Source organism: Ovis canadensis, chromosome 7 (assembly GCF_042477335.2).
Source record: "Ovis canadensis isolate MfBH-ARS-UI-01 breed Bighorn chromosome 7, ARS-UI_OviCan_v2, whole genome shotgun sequence".
In the NCBI taxonomy this organism is placed as follows: Eukaryota; Metazoa; Chordata; class Mammalia; order Artiodactyla; family Bovidae; genus Ovis; species Ovis canadensis.
In genome coordinates, this window is record NC_091251.1 from 92,759,279 (window position 1) to 92,782,048 (window position 22,770).

Genomic DNA, 22,770 nt, shown 5'->3' on the forward strand with positions numbered 1-22,770 from the left:
ATGTCCCCAAGTTTTCAGATGGAGACTCTAAAGCATCCTTCCCACTATAATCCCTTCCCTTTACACATGCACTCCTCTAAGCGGCCTCAGGGTTTCAGAGAGGCTGACAGGCAGCTAGGGGACATCCAGGAAAAGTCACCCCAGCCACAGGTCCAAGGCTGAAAACTGCCCTTGGTGTTTCACTGCTATTAAGTCAACACATTCCTATGCAAACACTCCCAGGGTCACCACCCAGCTCAGAACCTGAAAGGAAGGAAGCCCAGAAAAGACCTGAGCCTTCCTCACAGCTCTGCCCTCAGCATGTTCAGGTGAGGGGCAGGCAGAGCTGAGATCAGGGTAAGGTGAGGCAACTCGCCTTGGATGTAAGATTTAAGGGGGTCACAAAAAAACACCAAAAAATCCCTCTGCTATCCAGATGAATCATATTTCAAAGCAGTACTGGGGAGGGAGGTGGGAGGGGGGTTCATGTTTGGGAATGCATGTAAGAATTAAAGATTTAAAAAAAAAAAAAGTAAAAATTGAAATGAATGAAAAATTCATGATGAACATAAGATTAGAATTTTTTTAAATGCCATCTCTCTCAAAGCAAGTAGTTAGAGGTGAAGGATTTCAGGAACACGGGCAACAGGTTATTGGACTGGCCAGAAAGTTCCTTCGCATTCTCTGTATTTTACAGAAAAATCCTAACTAACTTTTTGGCTAACCCAATACTTATGAAACTTGGTTTTAGACTTCAGGAAGTGTAGAGAAAGACCACTATCTCCGTGGGGCCATCATCCACCAGGACCCCTCTAGATAAACCAATCTGACCTCTGGGTTCTGATTTCCTGGACATCTACCCAACACAATCCAACAGGAAAGGCCTGTCTCCGAGCCTCTGGCACTGTACTCTGGTGTCTGTCCTGAGATTCCTATCTAGTTGCCAGGTTCACGCCTGCCCGTCAGGCGGGTAAAACTAGATTGTGGGTATTTGCGGGGAGGGTGGATCAGACCAGTCAGGAGGGAGACTGGGTCAGGGGAAAGGCAAGTCTGTTTCCAAAAGAAACAAAGAGAGGAGTAGACAAGCTCCTGGCTCTGCCAACAGCTGGGCCCTGAGACGCTTCTCTATTTCCAGCTGTGGTCATGAGTGGAAGACCCAAAGCCAGGCCACGGGCGGGAGATGCAGAGAAGCACAGCCAAGAAGAATCAAGAAGGGCCAGTCCTACTGGCTCCAGACCATGGAGTAGCCCAACCTTCAGAAGAACAAATCACGGCTCCCCGAGCAGCCTCTGGAGGCCAGGGTGCTCCCCTAGGGCCCAAGATCTGAAATGGACAAAGGAGGGGGTGAAGCCTGTCTACAGTGCATCAGGACAAATGGAAAATAATCTAAGCGAATGTGAGGCTCACCCGGGCCATAGGGCCATCCAGAAGCGCAGGGCCAGGTCAGGCTAATTAGACACCTACCCCCCCCCCCCCATTAATTAGCCTTAATCAGCCAGGACTCCAGTTTCTGCCTCCTGCCCTTCCAACGCCAGTGACTGCAGTGGTGGGTGCTGGGCAGCAAGGCCAGGGCATAGCCAGGGAATGAGGCCTCTCCAGAAGCAGTAGAGTGTTTCCCTTTCTGATGTGGAGTTTTACTCATTTGAATTCCTGATCTAAGAAAACAATGATACGTCTGACCAAAGAGAGACATTTGGGAATGTGTTCCTCATAATAACTGTGACTTGACAAGAAGGCATCTCAGGCCTGAAGCCAAGGAGAGAAGCAGGTGGTCTAATCAGTCAAACCACATGAGACTGCCAATATTTGACTTTCAAACACACACACACACACACCGAGTCCTCTACAAAGGGAAGCAACCCAGTCAGGGGGTGCTTATCAGTGCTGGATGAGGGGCCCTGGGACTACAGACTTTCAAGCTAGAAAGGTCCCGTACTACAGGTGGGGAAGGCAGCATCACCCTGGGCTCACAGCTGGGCTGAGATCCAGAGAGAGGGAGAGACGTGTGTGACATCACACTAGTGGGTGTGTAGCTCTGATCACCAGTTTCCTGCTGCCCCATTCCCTTACAAGGCACCATGGGCGGCTCTCCCCCGACCCCAGTCCACAGTCTCCGGCAGAGACCTCGAAAGAGCCTGGCACTACAGAAGCGGCAGCACCTGCCCCCTCCCCAAAATTCTTTAAGAGACAACAGTGTTTCTGACCTGCCCTCACACGCCTGAGTCAAAGAGGTGGGCTAACTGAGACACGTGTGGAAATGGTCAAGGTTCTGCATTCACAGCAGGGCCTGCCCCACCCGCACAGACATACCAACCCCGCAGTGCACCACTCACAGCTGTCCTTTAATACCCACTGCTCTGTACTTTGAAGAGTTAGGAAGGCTCAAGACGGGGTTCCTTCCTTCTAGGGGAGGGGGCGGGAAGGAGTCTCCCACGGGGGGCTGTGAGCAAGAATGCTGACACGGTATCAGGCCTAGATGCTCTTGGGGTGACTTGTGTCCTGAGGGAAAAGCAGCTTTGTGATGAAACCCCCACCATGACATGTATCCCATGGGCCAGCAGACCCTTTCCTAAAGATTGTTTCAGGAGCTGGCCTGATTCCTGCCTCAAAACACATCAGACTCCGGGAAATGACTCCAAGAAACAAGAGGCCCCGAATCATCATTTGGGTGCTGCTTCCAGCTCCCTGTCACCCACTTCCTGCTCCATAAGACACTCAGGACAGCGATGATCAGCCTAACGACTTAAGTGGGGCAATTAGGAGTGATGCTTGTAAACACCAGGTGCCATATAAATACAGTAGAAAAGCACATGCCTGACCACGGTCCCCATTAGTCATTAGGCCAACTCCAAATCTTGCCTCTTCCAGAAGCCAGAGGAAGTAGGCAAGTCCCCCAGAGGCAAAGGTGGTGGGGACCGCACCGTCAACTTCAGCAGTTTGTCCTGTTTGCTGGCTGGGAGCCACGGGCTTCTCGGACCTGCTCTGATACATGCTTTTTTTGCCCTTGTGAGGGAAGCAGGTGATGGCTGCTCTTACAGGAAGGAAATCTAAGAGGGACTAAGAGACAAGTCCGAGGTCAGACAGCAAAAGCAGAACAGAGAACAGAGCCAATGCATTCAGTCTTAGAGCTGGGTGCCCAACTCAGCCATCAGTCCAAGCAGCTTATTAACTTCTCTTCACTTGGATCTTCAGCTTTAAGCATTTCCCCTTCTCTACCACCAAGTATATCAAAGGTAGAAGGCAAATAATGTACTTTTGTAAAGGTTAGGAGGAAGGGTTAGCCCTATTCTGAGTCATCCAAATGTCAGGTACCATCACCATCATCATCACAATAGACTCTCCCGATACTAAAGGATGTGAAGCTAAGGGCATCCTTCAAAGCCTTTTAGACATAACATATGAAAATAACTGGGACATCTATTCAGCCCCTGGCAGTGACCTGGATCCTCAAGGACAGAGGACAATCCTATGTAGAATCAGTGGAATGAACTGAAGAAGCCAGAGGGGCAGAGAGCAGTATCTGTTTCCCATCACCATCTTCCATGAAGGAGCACCTGCCGAGAGCAGTGGAAAGTGTCCAAGGAAAGGGAAAAGGGGGGGCAACCCAAACCTTATTCTATAGGATCCTATCCCACCCAAGCCTTGCCCCAGAGAGAGAGAGAGTGGCAGATGGGGGCCCCTCAGAGACCCAGTTTGAAGGAGCTGAGAGATGGAAAGTCCTCCATCATCATGGAAGCCCACAGAAGCATCTTCAGAATAACCCCGCTTCTGCCTCTTGTAGGTATAGCTCCTCCCACAGTTGAGCCCCCCCTTCCCTTGTCATCCCCTAGGCGGATGAGGAAGAAATGGGTTCAAGCTGTCAGCCAGTGGCAAGGGTTTACTCTAGACAAAATGACAAAAAGCAGAAAATGAGCTAAGACTCCTTGCCTCATTCCAGAGCACTGGCCAGAGCCAGGGTGGTCTGGACTACACTGTAGGCTGCACCCACCAGAGGACCAGAGACTGGGGCCAAGGGTTTAGAGATGTGAAAGTGGCTTAGGGCCTGGGGCCATGGAGAGCCCTAGGAAAGGGCACAGGCCATCTGAGGATGAAGAGCAGTCACTTGGTTGGCTGAGCTGATGAGATTCAAGCACCGCCCCCCCCACCCCACCCCCTCTAGCCAAGGAGTGGGGTTGGGAGCAAAAATCATCTCTTTTGGACTGTCTTCACTGAACAAAGAAACAGAGAAATGAGACGCAACAATAGAACCCTGGGCAACAAAACCAACAGTGCCTCCCCGCCCAAAAGTAGGTGGGGCCCTTGAACCTAAGTGCCTGCCAGTGGGCTCGTAAAACAAGGAACAGCTTGAAAACCAAGGCCGCACATTTTGTCATCCTCAGGGCAGGACTTCTAGCAGTCACAGAGAGAGCAGTGACCAAATCCATCACTTGTGCCAACAGCGCTGCTCTCCTGTCCTGCACCCGGGCAGCAAACGCAAGGAAGCTGCAGGTGGGCCCCCAAAGCCTGCAGAGAAACAGCCCAAGATAAATGACGAGGGAGTGGCACAGAGAGTCTTGGGTCGGGAGGAGTGCGAACTATGGACTCTGCTCCTGTCTTATCCCCACTCAAAGACAACTGTTCACACCTGCCTCGGCAGCCTCAGGGTAAGAGGAAGAGAGGAGACTCGTGTGAGAAAGCTCCAGAAGATCAACATTCAAGCCACAGAAATGAATTCCAGAAAAGCCAGGATTGGCCTTTGTTCCTTCCTATCCAACTCATGGTCAGGGGTCCCGCAGTGGGGGCTACCTGTGCACGGAGACAAAAAGCCCTGGTTGGTCTCCCACACTCGCACTTGAAGATGAGGGTACATGAGGAGCTCACAGGGCACCTTACAGGTATCGTCAGCCACCACATCCATTCACGCAAGGAACTACTAAGGGCTCGTTTGACTTTAAGGGCTTTGCAGAATGACAACGGGCGAGCAGGAAGCCCCATGGCTCCAACTCCCAGTGACTAGGACCCAATTCTACATGATATTCTGGTGCAGGGTAGAGACACCTCCCCACCAAACATGTAACCTCAAATCCACTAATTCCAGGGACTGGAGGGCAGATCAAGGCAAGGGAAGACACATACAGATCAGATGACAAAAGGGCCAAACACAGGAACTTTGTCTCTGGTTTTAGAACTGACACCAGAGATTGAGCCTCCCCAGGCAATTCCTGGGATGGGTGCATATTTGATTCAGAAGCAGGTCTGATCACATCTGGACCCCCAAGCAGGAGATGGGTGCTGTCAACATGTGCTGGTTTCTGCCCTTCTTTGAGTGTTTATGAAAGGAATGAGGACAGACAGACTTTGTTACCCTCTTTACTGCAACTCGACTGTATTTCCTAATTCCCTCCTCATTCCAGTTCTCACGGAGGCAGGTCCCGTACCACTGGGAGGCTCAAATAAAGAAGTGGGGGTGCATGGAAGTGCAGCAGGTGGTCCCAGCTCCCTCAATTCCTGTGCCCAACGCAGGGGCACTCTGTCTTCCATTCTCTAGCCGGCACCATAGGGCTTAGGACGCAGAAAAGCTCACATCTCACACCAAACGAGATTCTCATTCATGGGTGTCAGGAAAGCACGTGGAAGAGGAGCAAAATCAATCAGAGAACATCCGATACTGGGTGTGTGCGGAAGGCTGAACTCAGGGCTAACAGAGGGAGCCCAGGAGGGCACCCCCTGGGGGCTGAAGAGAGGGAGCAGCAGGCAGATTCGGCTGAGTGACTGCAGTCACCCTGAAGGCGAGGAAGACTGTGGAGGGTGGGGGACATGCACGCACCCCTCCCTCCCCAACACAGCCAGAGCTGATGGCCACAGCCCCTCCAGCGGACCTGGGGAGAAGGGCCCTGCAGGGTGAGAAGCCTTCTGAAGGGGCCCTGCTTCCATCCCTTCCATCTTCAAAGTGCATTATCAGTGCAAGAAGTAGGGCGGGAGGCTCTGGGGGGGTCCAATTCTGAGAAAGGGCTGTGCCAGCCAGCTCCCCTCCCCATCTCCTCCTGCGTTCCCCCTTGCCCGCCCTCAACCCTTTGCATGCTAAGACCAGAACTCTTGCTGGATCTCATAAGGGGCAGGCCTGTGTGTGTTCAGTTCAGCTCTGCACAGCGGCACAGTGCTGTCCTGACTCTGGCCCTCCGCATCCAGGTCTAGAAGCGTCCGCTCGGTGGGCGGCAGCGGCCCCGCCTGGAAGGGGAGCAGGGCTGGCAGGCCCGGCCGCTCCTCCACGGTGCTGCTGCTGCTGGCCAAGCAGGAGTCCAGGTTGCTGGGCGTCTCTGTGCTGGAGCTGTTGGCTGGGGAGGCGCTACGGGCGTGGCTGGGGGACACAAACCACCATGGGTCCAGCCGTTGCCGGTTGGCCGAAGGACGTGGCCGAGGCAGAAACTCCAGGGTCTTGGGTCTCTCCAAGGTAGAGTCCTGCTGGGTGTTCCAGCGCCTTGGGGTCGGGGGAAAGACCACATTGGGGTCAGGGAGACGGGGGAATTCACCTGGGTCTCGGCTGGGGCTGGGGGTTTTCAACATTCCTGGTCCAAAAGACAAAGAGACAGGCATCAGACGACAGAGCACACTCACGGACCACACGCGCTACTTACTCCCTGCCCCACCCTCCCCCCACACCCGACCACGGCCCTGACCACCTGGGATAACTTGAAAAATGAGCGCCTACTCTGTCATGCAGTGTGTTGGCAGGCACTGGGGGTGTAACAGTGAACTACAGACCATATCCAGGGGACAGACCATGGTCCCTGTATCTTATAATAATGGGACACATGAGGTCATATCTGTAATGAAACAACTTAAGGAAATGTCTTTCATTCTCAGTTCATCCATTTAATAAACGTGTGACAAGAACAAGGGCTTTCCAGGTAGCGCTCATGGTAAAGAACCCGCCTGCCAATGCAGGAGACGTAAGAGACGCAGGTTCAATCTCTGGGTCAGAAAAATCCCAGGAGGAGGGCATGGCAACCCACTCCAGTATTCTTGCCTGGAGAATCCCGTGGGCAGAGGAGCCTGGTGTGCTATGGTCCATACAGTTGCACAGAGTCAGGCATGACTGACTTGACTTAGCATGCTCGACAAGGACAAAGCAGGTATCAGAAAGCTGCTGCTGCTGCCGCTGCCAAGTCACTTCAGTCGTGTCTGACTCTGTGCGACCCCATAGACGGCAGCCCACCAGGCTCCCCGGTCCCTGGGATTCTCCAGGCAAGAACACTGGAGTGGGTTGCCATTTCCTTCTCCAATGCATCAGAAACCTAAAGACTAGTAACCTGGGGGTCTCCTTTTCCAAAGAGGCCACCCGATTTTAACAAAAAATCTGAGCAGGAGAAGGGCAAGCTGAATAGTAAAGTACAGCTGTCACTCATATTCGAGTCTCACTGAAAGGGTATTGCCATGCCCTCCTCTCCTACGGGATTTCAGGTGGTTTTATGTCAGATAGAGGTCTTCTAGGGAGCAAGGGATGGGGCAGGAGTGAGAGTGTATGCTCAGGTGTCTCAGATGTCAGCCAGAGAAGGACTGGGGTGTGCTGCGGCCCAGCAGTTCACCTGGCCGCATCTCCACGTCTGAGCATCAGGTGTGAGTAAGGGATGAGTGATGCAGGGTGTGATGCCCGGCTGGAAGCCTGCCTTACGAGTGTGTCTGTACTCATGGTCTGTACTCACTCTGTAATGACAGGCAAGAGCCGGGCTACGTGCAGAAAATACCGCCCTGTGTGTGGCCAGATTCCTCCCTGTAATTGCAGTCTTCTTTCCAGGGAACAAATAGAGCTTGCCTCCTACCCTTGATGCGCCCTCAAAGTACTGGCCCGAAGGCTCCCAGCATCTCACAGGAGTCCCAGTCAGATTCTCCCCAGATCCTGCCTGTCTGCTTCCCCTCTTCAGGGAAGGCCCCCCTGAGGCACAGGATGGACAGACGTCAGTCCCCTCCCAAGGCCCAGAGCAGCCTGTCTCAACTGGCTGAGGTAGAGGAGGAACTTGAGGTTGGCCTGATATCTCCACTCCTGGGAGAGAGGCCCCAAGGCGAAGGAGGCCCCAAGAGGAAGGAGTAAGGAGGAGGAGGAGGAGGGCAGGTCTCACCTGCTCCAGGGCTGGGACTCAGCCCATTGCTGGAGGAGGGGCTCCTGCTGGCTGGAGGGGCAGCCGGCTTGAGGGCCCCGTCGGAAGGAGTCCGCCGGTGAGCGCTGGGCTGCGCTGGGGCCGTGAGGGTGACGTGGGTGGGGGTCAGGGACTGCTTCGGGTCTCGTTTGAAGCGCTCCACTCGGACGTTGACCAGTGGGTTGCGGGTGCAGGGGCTCAGGGCCGGGGCCTCCACGGGGCTGACGGGCATCTCGTACACCACGATCTCATCGCTGTCGGATCTCAGCAGGGAGCGGGTGGAGTTGCACTCGGAGATGGAGGAGAGAGACAGCAGCGTCAGCGAGGCGGAGGGGTCTCCTAGCAACAGCACGGGCTCCTCCTTCTTGAAGAGCTTCCGGGATGGGGGGCTGGTGCTCCGGCGGGGCCGGCTAGCTCTCAGGAAGAGCCCCTCGCGCCTCTTCTTCTCCTCCCGGGCTGGTGGCTCGGGCTCCTCCGGGGGCGGCAGCTGGCACTTGCCAGCTTCCAGCAGGTCAAACCCGAGGCCCGTGGCGGCGAGGACGGCCCCGCAGCCGAGCAGAGCCACCTCGCAGCGGCGGTGGTGGGGGCCGCCCCGCTTGAGGCTGTTGGTTGGCGTCAGCTGAGGGGTACTGGTGGCCGAGTTGACAGGGGTGGGCTCCTCGTGACCGCAGTCGCTGAGGGGGCCATCCCCATCTTCCCCGCGAGGGAATGGGATACAGAGGTAGGACTGGCTGGGTGACGGCGGGAGACGACTCTCCCCACTCCGTGGGCCTTCGCTGTCTTCGTCCTCTGCGGAGACGAGAGAAGTGGAGGGAGAACAAAAGATGGGAGCGAGGCTGCAGGAATGAAAATCTGGTCCTTCTCCCCTACCCCAGGTCCCTGGCTTAGTGCTAGGGAAGAGCACTAAGGTTGAATAGTCAGGGGTGCAGGACCAGGAGCCAATAGGACTTCACACTCAACAGCGACCAACACGGGGAAGTCGCTCTCCATCTCAGAGCCTGTTTTCCCATTTGCAGAAAAGGGGGGTCAACCAATTTGCTCCTTCTGTCATAGAAGTGCCGTGTCAGTTTCCCAGAACAGGTACATCCTTAATTATTTTACGACTTGAAACTGGAAGGGAATGGGAAGGCAGTTCAAAAGGGAGGGAATATATGTATATGCATAGCTGATTCATTTTGCAGTACAGTAGGAACTAACACTGGGATTCCTTAGTAGCTCAGATGGTAAAGCATCTGCCTGAAATGCGGGAGACCCGGGTTCGATCTCTGGGTCGGGAAGGCCCTCTGGAGGAGGAAATGGCAATCCACTCCAGTATTCTTGCCTGGAGAATCCCACGGACAGAGGAGCCTGGCAGGCTCCATGGGGTCATAAAGAGTTGGACACCACTGAGCGACTAATGCACACACAGGAACTAACACAATATTGTAAAGCAACTATACTTCAATAAAAATTAATTTTAAAAAAATGGGAAGGGACCTTGAATTTCTAGAATTGACAACCTACAGACTTGTCTTAAGACCCATTTCCTGCAAAGGATTAGAATACTCGGCATGGATGAAGGCCAATCTACCCTATGGACTGACTGATTATGACCTTGGAATTCTAGAGAGAGGAATACTTTCTGAGAGACAGCCTGGAGAAGGCCTTCCACATTTAGTAATCACAGGGCCATACTGGAAGAGCTTCCTTGGAGGAACACTGGGGTTCTACTGCCATCTCCCATTCTATGGACTCCCCAAGTTAAAATACAAGGAAGCAGACCCAGGAAAGGCAAGTGCCTGATTCCATGCCTCCCCGTGCCTCACTGCCCTAAGGAGACTATAACCAGCCCCTTGGGACAGGAGGTCAAGGGCAGAGTCCATGGCAGCGGTGGTGATGTGGAAATATCCCTGTAATGGGAGTAGGGCAAACAGAGAGAATAGGGTGCAGGGCCAAGAGTTGAGGAAAGGAGGAAACAGCCCCATGAAGCAGTGCTAGAGGTCTTGAAAGAGTCCAAGAAGCTTGGCCACGAGTTCCCTGAGGGATCAGGGGAGAGTTAAGACAAAGGCAATGCTTACCCATCTCCATAAGGCTGGTGAACGCCGGCAGGGCTGGACTACTCCTCGGGCCCTTCCCCAGGTTTGGGGCACTGGACGACCACTGTTTGTATCCATCTACCAGGGACTTGAGGCTGAACGAGAGGAAATGATGAAACTGTCAGAACTGGTTACTCCTTTTACCCTCAGCTCCGTGGGCCTCTCCCCATCTGCTTCATTACAGCAAAGCCCAAGAGCCTCAGGGTACAGGCAACAAAGCTTGCTGAGCCCACTTGCTTCTTTAACAGAAGTGCACATGCTCTAGGGACAGAAAAGCAGGGGCATGACACACCCCTACACATGCTGCCATGGAGCTGTGGGAGGACCTCCTGGGCAGGCTGGCAAGAGAACAGAAGGAATGAGGACTGCCCGGTCCTGGCCAGGGTCTTGCCTAAGCCCAACTTAAGGGAAAAGCCAAGACTCCACAGACACTGACCATAATATAACACACAGGTGACATTAGAAAAACTGCAATGCTGAGATGTGCAGGGCAAGGCAAGCACTGGGCGATGAGCTCACAGAGATGGGCCAGGCCACTCCACTCACACCACTTCTCAATTTCTTCTTCCAAGCCTCCAACATGCTTAGGCAACTTCCAAAGCCATCCATGTTTCAAATACAAAAATCGACCGACAAAAGCTGCGTCAACCCAGTGCACTTTGGGACAGACCTATGTGGGTAGCACATAAGGCTGGACTCGAACCCTCGGCCTGTCTGGGAATGGAGAGGAAGAGGACAGGAGCTGGCTTTCAAATCCCCGTGATCAGCTCCCAGTGGCAAGTCAGTAATTCCAAGGACACAGACTGGGTACCCCGCCAACCCTCTTACAGGACAGGGCATCAGAGGCCCACAAGCACTGGTCTTTTTCCTAAAGAACAGTGAAGGAGGCCTGAGGAATCTGTGGGCTATGATTGCCAAGGAGATACTGGGATTATAATCAGGGGCAGCTCTCATTTTAGCACTAGAGAGAGCCATTCAACTAAAGCCCACTCTTCCCAGCCTATCTCCAGGGAGGGAGAAGGACCAGCTTTTTCCCCTGCCTGCAGATCTCTGTTTCCAGTGCTATCAGAAATACCAGTGATTAAAGTACATTCCAGACATCAGTGATTTCAACCAAAATACACAGCCAGAGAGAAACATGCTGCCAAACCCACAGCCTGAGACTTCTGACTGAAAATCTTATAAATCCCTTCCAGCTCTGGATCCAGGGAATTCAGATCAGCAGCATCAAAGCCTGTGCTGAAGACCAAAGGATAAACAGCCATATACTGACTCCCTAAAACGAAGGATGCTGGGAGAATCTTAACAACAGGAGTGGTCAGGGCAATGAGGAAACGTTAAGTCGGACCAACACAGGAGTTTTCCCAAGGTGCACGATGGTACTGCTTCCCAAAAAAAAAGTCAGCATGGCGCTGGCAATAATGAGGCTTGATTCTGCAGGGTGTGCTGTGAGGACAAGGAAACAGGGGCAGGGAGGAGAATTACTATAGTACATGTGATGAGGTGGTGAAGATCAGACTCACCCCAAGTGGAAATGTGGAGACTCTGATGGGGTACTTAAACCATTAGCTTTCTCCCGTCTCTGAGGGGATCTTCAATGAATAAAGAGAATCAGTAGCAGGCAACCGTGGATACATGCCGCTCAGCCTCTCCCACCTGAGAACCCTCAAGGCTGGGCTCCTGTTACGTCACCAGCTGCCCTCCCCTTGCAAAGCCCACACCATGAAGGGATCACAATAAGATGGCCCTGCTGGAATGGTCACAGGTCCATGACCTCCCTATCTGTGGGATAAACATCCCAGGGGCAGCCACAGCTTAATTAGCGGGGGGGGGGGGGGTGGTGGTGGTGGTGGGGGCTGTGAATCCATAGATAGCTGCTGATTACAGACAGGTGCATATGTTTCCTATAGAAACATACCGTTGTTTTAAAGGATGGGGATGCAAATCCACCTAACGTTGTTGAATTCAGTACAGCTTTTTGTCATTATATATTTTCTTCAGTCAACAGGAACTAACATTAGAAATAGTACCATACGGAAGCTCTCAAAAATTCCCAACATTAAGTCTTTTCCTGAGAGTTTATTTCTTCAGAGGAATTGATAATCATGAAAAATTAAGTCACATATTTTGAACTGCTTCAAAAGTGTTGAGGGCAAATCTATGTAAGAAGGAAGAAAATTCTAAAGTTAATGTTTCGTGTAATGTTGAAATGCAGTGAGTTTACTGGCAAGACAAAACATACACTGAAATGAAACAGAACCATTGAGACTGTTGGGATCCATAAGCCAACCTGGCAAAGCCTACCTGGAATCACACTAATGTCAGAAATACCAAGGGATTCAGGGTAACTAGGTTCCTCAGCCCGAGCTCAACCCCACTCTAGCCAAGGCTCAAGGGACAGACTGGGGAGTGCTTGCACTTCAGAACTTAGTACAGCAGAGCAACCAGGGGACTCGGTCACTGAATTCTTACATAGCTTAGGGAGGCCTGCCCTAAATATCTAAGTTTTCTGTTCCAAGGTAACTAGTGAATTCCAAAGACTGGCTTCAAAGAGTCCATTCTTCATGAACCAAAACTTATTTTCACCTTCTAGCATAGCAAAATAGATTTTGGACATGAAATCTTAGTATTCAGAGAAATAGCAAGGCCAAGGCCAGTTACAGGTTGAGGGCAACTTTAAGTCTAATAGTCAACCTTAGAAGCTCTTTGGAAAGCCACTAAAAAGGAGGAAGAGGGCTGCTGCTTAGCCTCACACTCAGCAAAGTCAAGAAATATGGTTCTAGATTCCAACACAAGAATAAGAAGTATACCCCATCACGTGCATTCTTCAGGTATGAAGCAGAATTGCATGAGAAGCGGCGTGGAAGAATCATCAGAGTAAGTCTTTACATAAGTTTATTTATGCAAGTTTACTATGAGCTAGCCTACCTTTTAAGGGACTTCCCAAAGATAAGCTTACTCAGGGTCAACTCCATGAGACGGGTATGGAGAGAATCCCCATTTAACAGATGAGGATACCTAAGGCCCCACTGCTGGGTGTGGAGGAGTCGGGATTCACACCCAGGCAGCCTGGAGTCAGTGTTCATGCACTTCACTACCACACTGCAATCAGCTGGTCTATGAAAGACCAGGGCCCGTGGGCCACAAACCCTCAGTGAGAACACGAGCACATCCAAGGCAACAGGGCCTGCTGTGTGCTTTGTCCAGAGGGGTCTCTCACACATCAGCGTGGTTATGGGGTGGGCTCATAGAGAAGGGCTAGTGGCCCTGGAGTGACCTCCGCCTGCACCTCCAGGGCCGGGTAGCTCCGCCTGCCTCTGGTTCAGGACAAGCCTCTGCTCAAGAGCCCTGTCGTCTCGCCTTTCCTTCTCTCTCCTCTGGGCAGATGCTTTAAGGACAAGAGCCAGGTGTAAGTAAAACACAGGCGGAACTCCTCGCAAGTGCCAAATGCTTGGGCTACTTGCTCCTCTGAACAGGATGCTCCAGGGGCTGGCAAACTAACTCATGAGCTACATCCTGCCCATCACTTGTTTTTGTCCCGTTTTACTGGAACACAACCATGTTCATTCATTCACATATTTTCCATGGTCTGTGGCTGCTTCTGCATTACCACCATGTGGGGCTGAGTAGTTACTACGGAGACCACATGGCCCACAAAGCCTAAAATACTTCCTACTGGGCCCTTTATGAAAAAACTGTGCCAACTCCTGAACAAGGCAATTGGAAAACCTTCTTGTAAAGATCAAGAGGCATGTAATTTCTTTGAACAAGGTGAAACACACAACAGAGAAAAAGGTATTTCACGCCACATTTTTAAAGGATTTCCCATCATCTGGCTCTTACCCTTCGTCTCCTGAGGCAAATTCCTTCTGACCAAGTGTACTTGGCCCCCACGTCCGCCCCTTCTTCTTGGGGGCCCTCTTCTCCTCCTCCTCCCCCTCCTCCTTGGGGATCACAGAGCTCCGGCCCCAGGTTTTGCTGCTTTCGCCTGGTGTCACTGTGAATAATAAAGGTCACATGGGATTAGGAAAACAGAGCGGTGTCCCCCTAAACTAGCTTCTCCCCGACCAGACACACACACTCACATAACTGGAGCTGCAGGTGTGGGGGAGTCAGACTTGGTGCCCAACTCTGTGCCCCGCCGGGCATGTAAGGGAGTTCCCAGCCACCATTCACTCTGCGCCCTCAAAGTGCCAAATGTGGGAAAACCACCCAGATTCTTCCGAGTCCAGTGGAAGGTGGATACCCTGGCCAGCCAGTCACCAGAGCTCCAAACAGACCTGACTTCGGGAACGTGTTTTATTGGGGGTAGGTGGGTGGGAATTGGCCTGGGGGATGATGTTGGGGGGGGGGGGAGAAAGTAGGTGGGAGAGATTAGGAGTAAAGATGATGTAAAAGTGAAGAAATTTTGGTAAGAAAGTGCTGGAAAGCAAGGAAGTGAGAAGTTCAACACTATGGAGAGGGAAGTTAGGGACTGGGAGCGACAGGCCTGGAGAAATATAACAGAGAGGGGAGGAGGAACCTTCTCCTGACCCTGACACCTTAGAGCAAGGGCTAAAACCCAAATTCTTCAGAGACTGGCCTTTTATCATCAGTGAGTAGAAGGAGCGTGTTAGTTGCTCAGCCATCTTCGACTCCACAATCCCATGGACTATAGCCCTCCAGGATCCCCCGTCCATAGAATTCTCCAGGCAAAAATACCGGAGTAGCTAGCCATTCCCTTCCCCAGGGGAGAATGGAAGGAGCCAGTTATCAAAACACAAAGAGTTAATGGGACTGAGGCAAAATACAGAGCACACGAAAAAAAGAATCCACTGATTTGACTTGATTTTTCAAGGAAAGCCAAAAATTCAGGTCTTGGGGGGTTTTCTCTGGGATGAAATCTCTCTATCTTTAAATTAGGGCATATGCCCCTCCAACCTCTCCCTCCCACACACTAGGAATATATGTATTTATGTGTGTGTATACCTAAGTTCTTACTAAACACCATCATAAAATAAAATTGGCTCAGATTTGGACTATTGTAAAGTATTTGGCAAGTTTACCTTGGAACCTGCACTTTGACAAAGCCCCTTCCTAGGAAGCATGGACCAAAGAAACACCACGATGCCCCAAATATAGCAGAGGTCCCAAGTCCTAAATATACCAGATCCCAAGTCCAGGGTACCTTCATCACATCCCAAATTACTCTGTAATTCACTAAAGATCCCGCCAACACCCACAAACCCCTCTGCAGGTATCTGGCTAATAGTGAAAGGTAGAGGAGGCAGGGTCAAGTTCACGGAGAGATGAGGTAATGGGGGTAAGGGCCTGCATACATATGTGAGTGCAAGCATGCTAAGTCACTTCAGTCACGTCTGACTCTTTGCAACACTATGGACTGTAGCCCACCAGGCTCCTCTGTCCATGGGGTTTTCCAGGCAAGAATACTGGAGTGGGTTGCCATGCCCTTCTCCAGGAGATCTTCCCAACCCAGGGATTGAACCTGCGTCTCCGAGGTCTCCTGCATTGGCAGGCGGGTTCTTTACCACTAGCGTCACCTAGGAAGCCCTCACACGTGTGGATGTGTACACATATTGTCCAAGAGAGGTGGCAGAGTTAGGATGGAGCCAGCCTGACCAGTCTGTGGCTGGACAGAGCAGGGGACAGGTGGCCTGGTGTGTTCTGGCCCCAGCTAATTTGGGAAACAGACGTACACTGGATGGCGCGAAGGCGAGGGATGATGGTGGGGCTCGCAGGAGGACTGGACCGGCTGTTGATCAGACTCTTCCTTTTATCCATGGTGGGTGAGGCCTGTACCGTGAACTTGTGCTGGAAGTCTGCTTGGGGGAAGACAAACAGAAGTGTGTGTGTTAGAATTTTCCCATCATCAAATTCTTATGAACTACAGGGATATATGGGCTCCCCTGGTGCCTCAATAGTAGAGAATCTGCCTGCCAATGCAGGAGACTCAAGGTTCGATCTCTGGATTGCAAAGATTCCCTGGAGAAGGAAGTGGCAACCCACTCCAGTATTCTTGCCTGGGAAATCCCATGGACAGAGGAGCCTGGTGGGCTACAGTCCACGGGGTCACAAAGGAGCTGGACACTAGCAATTAAACAACAACAACAGGGATATGTGGTCCAAAACAGGAAATATAGCCAATATTTTATAATAACTATAAATGGAATATAACCTTTAAAAATGGTGAGTCATTATGTGTGCACCTGAAACTTGTATAATATTTCACATCAACTCTACTTCAATTGAAAAAAATTCCTATGAGGGAAATGACACTTGCTGGCAGCCTTGAGGGATGGGCACTATGTCCTGAGAAGCTCCGTTACAACTGGGAAATGTCCTCTTTTAGAATCATTTCTTTTTCCCATAGGGATGTGGCAGCTGGATGTATGTAGAGACGGAAGCTTCATTACCCAAGTGAACTTCATTAGACTGTTTTCATAAAGCTGTCCATGTAATGTACATAGAGGTAGCAAGTACCTACTTGGAATAAATTTTTTAAATATCGTGAGACCTTGTCGATTATTCTGTGTGTGTGTGCTTAGTCACTTGGTTTTGTCTGACTCTTTGCGACCCTTTGGACTGTAGCCAGCCAAGTTCCTCTGTCCATGGGATTTTTCAGGCAAGAATGCTAGAGTGGGTTGCCACTTCCTTTTCCAGGGGATCTTCCTGACCCAGGGATAGAACCCACATCTCCTGTGTCTCCTGAGTGGTACGTGGCGTCTTTACCCATTGAGTCACTGGGGAAGCCCAGTTGATTATTCTAGGAAATCTAATATAAACTACATAAACTACTCTGTCTCATATAATCTATTAGTACACATCTCCTTTCCTCAGGGACCAAAGCAGGGAGACCGATGCTTCTCATTAAGTGCAGGGTAACAGGATTAACCCATGGAACCTGAGAAAGTGAGGGAGATGCAGTTAATGGTCCAAGTTCCGGTTTATTCCAAAAGCGTTTACATCAGAGCATGAGGAATGCAAAATGTACATTCTCTGAGTTTCTAGGCTTCATTCTCCCCAACTATTGAAGGGCTTATCACAAAGATCTGCCTGTGGGCACCTAGGTTTCCCCTCTAGATGGTGATCTCCCTGGAGGTGGGATCCATGGCTTTTCTATCTGCTTTCTTAGCACACATCAAGATGCTGGCACGTTGCTCCAGAGATGCTTAAAGACTCTGTGTTGCCTGAAAAAAAAAATGCGCAGCAACACTCACTGAATTTCACTAACTGGATTCTCTTGTCTGTACCTAAGCCACCATCCCAGTGCTTAAAATCATCTACTACTGCTCCCGTTACGCTATTTTCCCTTGATTCCTTACACTTCTAATAAGCCTGCTTCCTGGGGACTGACAGGCTCAGAATAGAATGAACTTTTTAATCTACATAAACACACACTTGAGTACTCACCTCCCTCCGTGGGTACGTAAACTCCAAAGACTCTAATTCACAGTTTCTTACTTCTTTGCATTTTCCCAAGGTGGTACCTACTACAAATGTACCTTTGCTCAACTAATGTGTTTCTGAAAGGTTACGTGTAAATCAAATTCTTAAACATTCATCCTAATCTCAACTGCACATAGAGAACTAATTATTACGGAAACCCTGAGTTATTTTGAAGAGCCAGGAGTCTTCTTATCTCATAGGCACATACACACACTCACCCTGGGATTCTTTTACCCCAGTGACATCTTCATTCTCCAGGTTTTCCTACAGTAAGAATTGCCTGTATGCACGGCCATGCTTTCTAGCCGATTTGACCACGCCACGGTCATGGCCTTGCCCTCATGTTCTGTGTGCAGTCACACTCCAAAATCCCACTTGGAAGGGTGAAGCTTCTCAGCAGGCCAGGATTTCCCTGGAATAGAACCTGGGGTTTCCAACCAGCTCTATAAGGAACCTGGGATCTCACATTTCTGAGCCCAGTCCCTGGTTCCCACAGACCCCGTGGCGCATGAGCCCCTCGGCCCACTCATGCTTCCCCTAGGTTGTGCATGCTAGCTGCTTCAGTCGTGTCTGACTCTTTGTGACCCCATGGACTGTAGCCCACCAGGCTCCTCTGTCTATGGGGATTCTCCAGGCGAGAATACTGGAGTGGGTTGCCATGCCCTCCTCCAAGGGATCTTCCTGACCCAGGGATCGAACCCGCTGGTCTTACATCTCTTGCACTGGCAGGCGGGTACTTTACCATGAGCCTCACCTGGGAAGCCCTCCCCCAGGTCTCCCGGGTACCAACCAGAAGGGAGGCTAATGCGATTTCCGTCCTTGAGCTTCAGCCGGCTCTTCCTAAACTTGCCCTTGCGCTTCTTGACCCGGGGCTTCTCCTGGCATAACTGGTGGATGATGATGTTGAGCTCTCGTTCCAGAATGTCGATCTCCCGCTCAGCCAGCTCCTGCTCCCGGCGCCGCAGCAGCTCCTCCTGGTTCTTCTGCTGGAGCGCGGCCCGCGTCAGCTCCTCTTCCCAGGTGCGTAGCTCCTGTCGGGCAGGTAGAACCATCAGAGAGAAGGGGGCACCCCCTGGGGCAGTGGGGGGGCTCACCCCTGGGAGAGCAGTGCTCACAGCAACCTGGACAGCTCTCCTCTAATGCCCCACACTTCACTCTCTGGAGGAGATGGAGGTGCTGGATAGCTAGTCAGCAATGAACACCTGACCACCCCAAATGGTAAGGGAAGACAGGCTCAGAAGAGACATCCTGAGTACACAGCTAGGGTAGCCACAGGCCAAGCCCTACAGAAGGGGGCTGAGAGTTCCTGGTGCTGGAGAAGACTCTTGAGTGTCCCTTGGGCTGCAAGGAGATCCAACCAGTCAAACCTAAAGGAAATCAACCCTGAATAGTGATTGGAAGGACTGATGCTGAAGCTGAAGCTCCAATACTTTGGCCACCTGATGCGGAGAGCTGACTCATTGGAAAAGACCCTGATGCTGGGAAAGATTGAAGGCAGGAGGAGAAGGGAGCGATAGAGGATGAGATGGTTGGATGGCATCACTGACTCAATGGAGATGAGTTTGAGCAAGCTCCAGGAGATAGTGAAGGAGAAGGAAGCCTGGCATGTTGCATCCATGGGGTCACAATGAGTTGGACACAACTTAGAGAGTGAATAACAACAACACCTTGACTGATTGATTAAAATTATCTGTGACCAGGAAAAACAACAAAGTTAGGTAGAAAATATAATCATAACCATATGATGATGATCATATAACCATATAATAGTCTTGGTTCTATTTTGATTTGTTTTTCTGTTACATAAAGGAAATTTTTTAAAAACCAGAGCCAACTTAAGGTAATCTAGCTTAAAAATGAGCCTGCTATAAATGAGTCATACTCCAGGCATCATCTAACGTGCAAATAAAAATAAATACATTCCCAGGGTGGCTGTTCAAAAGGTTCGTGAGGCATGTCATCTAAATCTTGGTTCACCTTGGTTCAGTGAATCCACTGAAGCATGTGGTTGAAACTTTCATCTTATCTTAAAGGGCAACCATGTGCTCTAGAGGGACAGAGACAGCCCAGCAAAGAGAAGCAAGAACACTTCCTGAAGTTTTTGCCAGGCACTTGCTCTAGAAACACTACCACACTGGGTGGGCAGAACCTCTTCCTTGCCTTCCCTTTGTCCTTCTGCGTGAATTTATAAATGAACTCAGCATGGAGTTCCTAGGAAGAGGCAGGAAATTACAGCATCAGGAAATAGGATAGAACCCAGGAAAGAGAATAAAGCATCCATAAACAACTTTATAGATTCTAAACTATTAACACTGGTTACTGTAGGCCCATGATGAAGTGAAGAAAGGCTGTGGCTCAACTGGTAAGGAACCCCACCTGCCAATGCAGGAGACACAAGCGATTCGGGTTCAATTCGTGGGTCGGGAAGATCTCTTGGAGAAGGGATGGCAACTCACTCCAGTATTCTTGCCTGGAGAATTTCACAGACAGAGGAGTCTGGTGGGCTACAGTCCACGGGGATGCAAAGAGTCGGACATGACTGAGCAACTAAGACTTTTACTTTAAGGATTGAAATGGGGTGGGAGCAGAGGGGTAAAATTTCAGAAGCTTTCATGTCAACAACCTAAGAGAACCAGGTCTAAAAAGGGGGGACTTATTTTTTCTCCCCAATAAAGCAGCCAGAGCAACACTCCTGTGATTGGAACTTAAAATTCTCAACGAAATGCTCCACTCTAAGACGTCATTCTGCTCTAGAAAAAAATATAGAAATGGAACCCAGGGCTAGAAAAAAAGGATGTGAACACATACTGGGGAAGCCGAGCAGCAGGCAGAGAACAGAAGACAGAACAGAGGCAAAATGGGAATGAAATATTCTGATGAAAGGAGTGTTTCATTCAACTTGCCTTCTGTTCGCAAGACTACCTGCTAATGTCCATCAAAGTGATAGAATAGAAATGAGAAGAGGGTGAGCACTTTGAAGGTTGGCTCATTAGTTGCTGATTAACCTTTGAATCAATGAACGAAAGAAATGAGGAGAGGAGAAGACAGTGTTATAAACGCAACCCTTCTTTATGGTAATATGCATTCATCACAAGTGCCTGAGAAATGAGCCTGAACTTCTGAACTTCTTCTCTGATGAACAGATTGACTGCTGTGTGCCCTCCAAATCCTTGGCTTTCTTGTTTTCACCATCAGAACAAAAACATGTAGAAGATTCAGAAAAATTATTCTTGGTTGGTTATTTTGCTGCTAAATGGGAAAGCTAAAATTAGTTCAAGCTACTCTCAGCCTTCCTAGGTCCTCTCTCCTACATGCTTTTGTCTAAGGAATGGCTTGAGTCTAAACTCCTTCCTTTAAGGAAATTCGAACCCCAGCCCAGAAACCAATCCATCCTCACATGCAAGGGAGCAGCAGGTTGAGCTAACCTGAAGAGTGAATTATATGGGAAACCAGGACATTTATGGAGTACTGGCCTATGGCACCATATACCTGGCACCCCTCCAACATGGTAAATCCCCTTCTTGTAGAACACCTATTTGGGCATCAACTCCATACTATATAAATCACGCCTTTCACATACAATGATTTAAGAGGAATCTCTCCAGAGAGAAAGCTCATCATCTATCCTTACCCTCACTTGCTGAACTCCAAGATTTATAATGGAGAGGCATCCATGCTCAAGGCAAGGACTCCAAAACAGAGTGGTTGAATCTGTGGCCTTGGGCAAGTTAAAATGGGCATCACATTTAATATGGAGGTAATAGCACCAACCTCACAGGGTTGTATTACCTAAAACAATTACTAGCTTTTTATGCAAGATTATGTAAGAATTCATATAAATTACTTAGAGCATGGCATATAGCCCATGCTCTACACATGTTAGCTCTTATGAGAACTGGTTTGACTTTTCCTAGTAACTACTTTCTGACAAAATCCAGCTTTCATTTTTCTTACTGGTTGGTACCCTTATAGTGTCATCAATCAAAAGAAATAATCAGAGAACTATATTCAATATCCTGTGATAAACCATAATGGAAAAATATGAAAAGAATATAAACATATATATATATACACACACGTATACTTGCATCACTTTGCTGTACAGCAGTAACAAATGCAACACAGTAATTCAATTTGTTTTTGTAGTTCAGTCACTAAGTTGTGTCCAATTCTTCTGTGACCCCATGGACTCTAGCCTGCCAGGCTCCTCTGTCCATGAAATTCTACAGGCAAGAATACTGGAGTGGGTTGCCAGTCCCTTCTCTAGGGGATCTGCCCAACCCAGGAATCGAACCTGAGTCTCCTGCATTGGCAGGTGGATTCTTTACTGCTGAGCCACCAGGATAGCCCATAATTCAACTACACTTCAATAAAAAATAAATTAAAAAAAAGAAAACAGGAGTTAGTGATTCAAAAAAGGTCAGGAACTCTGGGGTTCTTCTAGTTGAAATATAATTAGTAATTGGAACAGTCTCTTTTAATCATTCTGCTCAATGGTCAGTGAGGATCCACCCCCTCTCCGAGCTAAAGAATTGTCACAAGCTCATTGCATCCCCCTGCAGAATGCTCCTTGACTTGCCAAACAGTACCCTGGTGGCTCGCTGGTAAAGAATCCACCTGCCAGTGCAGGAGACATGAGTTTGATCCCTGATCTGTGAAGACACCCTGAAGAAGAAAATGGCAACCCACTCCAGCATTCTTGACTGGGAAATTCCACAGACAGGAAATTCCATAGACAGAATTAGAGGAGCCTGGTGGGCTACAGTCCATGGGACCACAGAGTCAGACACGACTAAACACAGAGTCAGACACGACTAAACAACAAAATCAGGCTTAGGATTGCTAGGTTGCAGCAAAAGATCTACATCTTCAGATCAGCTCTGGAAATGATTTTTAAGTCATTTGTTTAGGGAACAACAATGATATTGGAAAGAAGAGATGGTTTTGGAACCAGAAGGCCCTGGTTCAAGATTCTGCCTCCTCACTTACTAGGTGTATGACTTTAGGTAGATACTGATCTGCTAAGATACTGCTCTGAGATGCAACAGTTAATAACACCTGCCCTACATGCTGTAGCAGAGGGCATAAGACTCCTGGATAAAACAGATGAAAAGGTCTCTTCATACCTTCCAAGTGAAAGAACTGGGAAGCCATGA

General features: G+C 49.9%; 1 protein-coding gene across 1 annotated transcript in view; it reads right to left on the minus strand.

Moving 5' to 3' along the window:
• Window positions 1–3,838: 3,838 nt before the first annotated feature.
• MAP3K9 (mitogen-activated protein kinase kinase kinase 9) overlaps window positions 3,839–22,770 on the minus strand; it is an 80,078-nt gene continuing 61,146 nt past the window's right edge. Inside the window, exons 6-11 of the mRNA XM_069595161.1 lie at window positions 18,405–18,645; window positions 15,865–15,987; window positions 14,012–14,165; window positions 10,151–10,263; window positions 8,076–8,882; window positions 3,839–6,524 (exon numbers count right to left, since the gene is read on the minus strand). Coding sequence (XP_069451262.1) covers window positions 6,040–6,524; window positions 8,076–8,882; window positions 10,151–10,263; window positions 14,012–14,165; window positions 15,865–15,987; window positions 18,405–18,645 — 1,923 coding nt within the window. The 3' untranslated portion in view covers window positions 3,839–6,039. The remainder of the gene's footprint in view (window positions 6,525–8,075; window positions 8,883–10,150; window positions 10,264–14,011; window positions 14,166–15,864; window positions 15,988–18,404; window positions 18,646–22,770) is intronic.